The sequence below is a fragment of the Heterocephalus glaber genome, unplaced genomic scaffold (assembly GCF_053883595.1).
Source record: "Heterocephalus glaber isolate CG9 unplaced genomic scaffold, H.glaber_assembly_v1.0 deba00001550, whole genome shotgun sequence".
NCBI lineage: Eukaryota > Metazoa > Chordata > Mammalia > Rodentia > Bathyergidae > Heterocephalus > Heterocephalus glaber.
Window position 1 is genome coordinate 326,358 of NW_028258343.1, and position 5,826 is coordinate 332,183.

The 5,826-nt window shown below is 48.4% G+C and overlaps 1 protein-coding gene across 1 annotated transcript; it reads left to right on the top strand.

The window, feature by feature from the left end:
* Positions 1-584: 584 nt before the first annotated feature.
* On the top strand, positions 585-3,646 carry Tcf21 (transcription factor 21). The gene is made up of 2 exons (XM_004874832.4): positions 585-1,306; positions 3,103-3,646. The coding sequence occupies exons 1-2, from the start codon at positions 857-859 to the stop codon at positions 3,190-3,192; spliced, it is 540 nt and encodes a 179-aa protein (XP_004874889.1). The 5' UTR covers positions 585-856; the 3' UTR covers positions 3,193-3,646.
* The last annotated feature ends 2,180 nt before the right edge of the window (positions 3,647-5,826 follow it).

A 5,826-nucleotide genomic window follows, 5' to 3' on the forward strand; every position in this document is an offset into this window, starting at 1 on the left:
CACACTGGAAGTTCCTTGATATCTTTAAAGTGACCGAATGCAAGTGGATTTTTTTTCATACTTTTCCCACCAACAACATCATCAAGTTTTATGAAGCACTGGTTTTCTTAATTTGGCACAGGTAAAGTGGGAAGGTTAGCTTAGTAAAGCCCTGAAATCCTATGTAGCATTAGCAGAAGGCAGCGGAGGCCCATCTGGATTTTAATGGGCGGTTCCTCTTGAAGGGGAGGGGAGTGGAGTGTTTGTGGATTGTGTTGGAAGGAAGGCCTCAAAGAGCAAAGCATCTGGACTTTTTCGGTAAGCTCTCAGTAACAACCTCTGGGATCTCTTCAGAGGAAAAGAAGGGCTTAGGAGATTGGCAGAGGGAGTAGGACTTGCTCCTCCTTGGCCTGGGCCAGAGTGGAAGAAGGAGACCGTTTTGTGTGCACTGCAACTGGGTCGATTTACATTACAAGCTGCAAGTCCTGGTTTGTGCGAGTGTCTCCTCTGCTCTTGAGGGTCTGAGAGCTCGCTGGGCCCTGCAGGCCCCTCCCCTGGACTGCAAGGATCCGCCTCTCTATTCCCCAGATAAATTCCTAGTGTCCACCAAATTCCTCAGCTCTCTCTCACACTCCTCTACGGCCACGACTCCGGGGGTGGGGAAACAGAGCGCCGGTTGGTTTTCTTCCCGCAGAAGCCCTTGCGGTTGCTTTTCACAGCTTTGCGAAGGGAAAGGGGTGAGACCCCCCCAACTGCAACTCCCAACAAGAGGTGGCTGCTCCATACCTCCTGCCGTACTCGCACACTTGGGAGGACCCTTTCTCTCTCTCTCTCTCTCTCTCTCTCTCTCTCTCTCTCTCTCTCTCTCTCGTTAAGCATGTCCACGGGCTCCCTCAGCGATGTGGAAGACCTTCAGGAGGTGGAGATGCTGGAATGCGACGGCCTGAAAGTGGACTCGAACAAGGAGTTTGTGACTTCCAATGAGAGCACCGAGGAGAGCTCCAACTGCGAGAACGGGTCTCCGCAGAAAGGCCGAGGAGGCCTGGGCAAGAGGAGGAAGGCGCCCACCAAGAAAAGTCCCTTGAGCGGGGTCAGCCAGGAGGGAAAGCAGGTCCAGCGCAACGCGGCCAACGCGCGCGAGCGGGCCCGCATGCGGGTGCTGAGCAAGGCCTTCTCCAGGCTCAAGACCACGCTGCCCTGGGTGCCCCCGGACACCAAGCTCTCCAAGCTGGACACGCTTAGGTTGGCGTCCAGCTACATCGCCCACTTGAGGCAGATCCTGGCTAACGACAAGTACGAAAATGGTTACATTCACCCGGTCAACCTGGTGAGTCCTGGGTAGTGCCCGCAGTGCGAGCGCGCGCGTGCGCTGCGCGGGGCTCGAAGTGGGGGAGCGGCAGGGTGCGACTTGTGCACCTGGCCACCTAGGAACCGGTTGTGACTTACACAGTCTCCACCTCCACCTCCGCCTCCGGGAGGGCTGCGGGCTCTCCCCACACTAGTCCTTGCTCTCCACTCTATGCGTCTCCGGATCAGGAGTGATTTATGCCAGGTTTTGACCTGGCAGCCCGATTAGGGATTTCCAGGGGTATTAAACTGGCAAAGGGGAGGGATCCCCAGAGCCGGTGCCAGCGCCACTCCTGATGGCGAGAAGGTGCTGGTGTCAGACAGTACAGGCAAGATGCTTCACACGTGGGACCCGTGTATTTATTCATCCCTTTAGTTTGCTTTTAGCTGAGAGTAAAACTTGATTTTCCCTTCTAATTTTTGCAACTCCGTTTCTTCTCAGGAGTACTAGGACCACTAGATATGGACCCATTCATAACTTCCCTTATAATTAATTATCCATGTAAGTCACGCAACTACTTAAATATTCTGTGCTTCTATAAATGGATTAACATTTAAAATCCCACCATTTCGAGAAAATTACCTAATCAATACATTTGCACAAATATTAATGTAATTAATAATATGAGAATAATGTCACACTCATCCAACATTTACAAACATGTTACCTATGTCTTTTTTTTAATGGCCATTGAGCAACTGGGCTAATTTTTTTAAAAAATACAAGGTTGTAACGTTTCTTGAGCTCTTTTTTCTCAAAGGTGTTTTACTGTATAAAAAATGTATTTTATTTCCCTTTGCATTTGATTTCATTTTAAAACTTCCAGACTGTAAAGAGAAAACAACAATAATTTACTAGGACTTCTGTTTAGATATGATAAGAACCAGAGATTGTTCTCGAAGTCAAGTCTTATCAGCAGTATGGGTGAGAGAGGTTCCAATTGTCTTCTCGCTGAATTGGCCTCAGGAATTAGGAGGAGGAAAGGCAAAACCACATTTTGCCATAAAAAGATTTTTTTCCAATTAAAAATTTATTTCTAAAGTGAAATGGGCAACCTTTTAAAATCTGGAAAGCATCACCTAGAACATTTACAATGGCTGCTGTCTTCCTCTTTGAATAAGAAACTTAAATTGCGCTCTATTATAAAACAGCCTGGAGAAAGGAAAAGAAAGCTTTGCTCCCTCAGTAGTAGAAAGATGATCTTAAATAAAATGTTCGTGCCACTGTTATTAGCACCTCCCCCCCTTTACGGCTAGGGATTAATTTAAAACTGTGGTTAAAGCCCAGGTTTGTGATGGAGGAAGCCAAAATGAGCAGCAGGGAGGTAGGTGGGGGTGACAGCCGGAACACCCGGGAACTTGACCACGGCCTCAGCAGAGGGCTAGGAGGGCGCTTTGACCCCACCGGCAGCAGCCGTGGCCTCAGACCCTTCTCCACCTCCCAGCAGAGCCTCTGCCTGGGACCGAGCCCCAGCCCGGGATCCTAGGCTTTCTGAGGGCTCCCTCTCTGGGGGTTCACTTCTGTTCCACTTTGGGCCCCTCTTTCTTCTTCTAAAGCCCACCACTACCACGGGGAGCCGTGACTTGACGCCACGGCAGCTTTCGGCTTCTTTCAGCAGCGGGTCGCGCTAGCACAATGAGCAAACTGCGGAGAAGGAGGCCTCTCCGGTTCCCTGCGCGCCCGCACCCCGCACCCTCCCCGGGTCCGGGGCCCCGAGCCCACCCCTCCCCCTCCTCCGAGGCCACTTACCTCCCCCACCCTCTTCTCTCCCGCAGACTTGGCCCTTTATGGTGGCTGGGAAACCCGAGAGTGACCTAAAAGAAGTGGTGACCGCGAGCCGCTTGTGTGGAACCACGGCGTCCTGACCTTGGAGGTGCGAGTCTGGGAAAGGCGCGCTCCCGGGGGAGCGGGCCCCGGGAAGGCGACCCCTGCCCTCCCTGCTCTCTGCCTCTGCTTCCCCCTCGCAATGCTCCTCTCCCCATCCCACCCCAGAACACTTTACAGCGACGAGGAGATTCGTTTCCAAACCAGAGGAGGTCAATTGTATTTAGGGATTCCCATCTATTTAACTTTATTAACTTCTACCGTGAATGGTTCTGCAAGCCTTGCTGGTCCAAGTGCAATATGTAATTATAAATATATAAATAGATAATAAGAGCCTATCAATGTGTATCTTTTGTACAATATGTTGTAAAATGTAGATCATAGAATAGCTGACTTTGACAGTCACATTTATAAAGTAATTCACTTAAAGATATATATTTTTTTCAAACAAGTTTTGCTACTTTTGAAAATAAATCTTTCTTTATATTGCTAAAAGCCCTGGTATTGGTGTGCTTTGTTTTTTTAAAAAATTATTTGGAAGAAAAAGTGGAAAACCATGGGATAGTTTGAAATGGTTATTTTAAACCTCAATCCTAACTTCTAGTAAAGGATTAATTATGAATTCCACCATGAAGATGCAGGACATATTCGGTTATGAGACCTGAAAAAGAAACTTGCAAGTTACTTTAAAGACCGTTAGAAATAGTGTTACTGTAAACAGAGAATAAGCAGGATTAAAGTTATTTAGTTACACAGATCAAGAGGGGAAAACAGCGCGCGAGCACGCGCGCGCGCACACACACACGCACACACACACACACGCACACACAAATCCACTTTTCCAGGATTCTGTGGTGTAATTGCTGCCACGGTCAGAAAGGAAACTCCACGTATTACAACTTTCAGGGCGTAGATGTGATCACAAAAATCCATGCTTGCGGATTACTGAAGAAAGAGTGGAAACAATGAAAGATATACATTCCATATCTTTTAAGGTGTGTTTTACGATTTCTACGTGCTGCAACATACCCTATATATTTCTTATTAATAATTCATTAATTTAACAATAAACGCCTGCCTGCATTTTGGTTATGGTTACCCTGTGAGTTCACTCCCACCACGACTTCCGGCTGGCTGGGTTTTAATTTAAACATCTTCCAGGCTGCGAAATAGCTCGGAGGGGAAGATTACATTGAGATAAACAGAGAGGAGAGGCGGAGGAGCCTGGAACCCGGTTCCTCACTGCCCCTGCGCAGCCCTCGGCGGCCGATGCGCCAGATGCCACTGGGGCTGTTTAATGTTCGGGGTTATGACCGCAGTGTTTACAAGACGTCTTCGGTTATTTATACTGTTATTCCTCGCAGAGGGCCTTGAAACTTCCGCTTCCTTTGCTCTTTCTTTTGGATTTTCCCCCGGTGTTCCCTGCTCAGTGTGGTACCTGGCATAAGGATCTCTCCACTCCATCCCACTTTCTCCCAACCCCAAAGGCCAGGCCTGTAGGGAAGGATTCTGCTCAGCTGGTCCGGACTAGGGAGCTGCTGCTCCCGGGGTGCCCTGCTGCCCAGTGTAGCTCTCCACTCTCCCGGGGCTGGGGACTTTGGTGACTTCGCAGGCCTTTTCTAGGTGTCTGGCAACCTCCCACTCCCACCCCAACTTGACTTTCGTGCACGCATTTCAAGCTCTGGGCACCGCTGCTTCCCCAAATTCCACCCCTTTTGTTCACTTCCACCAGAGGGACAGAGCCCTCGCATCAACTGATTCACAGCTCAAGTCCGAAGACTGGTGCTAGCAAGATTCAGTTATTGGCCTTTCACTCTCAGCGAACTTTCCAAGTTTCTAGGCACTTTATTTTACAAACCAAATAAATGCTCGAAATTCACAGCACTCCTTGCAGGCTGCCATAAAGAAGCGATTTCTTCTCTCTCATTCTGACAACCCTAGCAGCAGACTGACATTTTTTAAAGGTTCCGAGCTTCTACCAAGGATGTGAGCCCTTGGCCTGCCAGCTGAAGGAAGGTGGCCTGTATGGGGAACATGTGGATTCCATTCTTCAACCAGCTAGGTGTTTCCTAAAAGGCCCCCATCCTCAGTTTTCTCATTCTTGCAAATAAAAAATAAAGGTGATTATACTTATAGTCATATTCATACTTTGGCCTTTCATGTTACAAAGTCTTAATGAGGCTCAGATATGGGTGCAATCTCGTTATAAAGGAAAGGCTCTGTGTAAATGCTGGTCAAATGGCAGGTGGTGAACTCTAGACCCAAACTGAAAGCATTTCAGGCAGGAAGCTCAAAGGATGTGTGTTTATAACGTAAAGGGGATTATCCTTTTATTGCATTAACGTGTCTCTTTGATGCAACCTTGGACCCTTCTCACCTCTCACCTTTCTAATATTGTCCAAATTTGTCCAGAGTTGTTTAATGAGATGATTTCCAGAAATCCAAAATCCAGGAAATTTCAGAGAGCAGAAACAGAGCCTAAGAGACATAAATAGTAGAAAATGCTGATGCCTTGATTGAGACACACAGCCCATCAGGGGCCTTAGCAGCGGGGCCTGGGCACACGTGGTTGTTCATAGTTATAGACTGAATGGATCAAATACTGGAGAGGGAATGGCTGGGTTGCATCTTCCACTACCCCAGGAACATGACAGTGTGACCTCCCCACACACTTC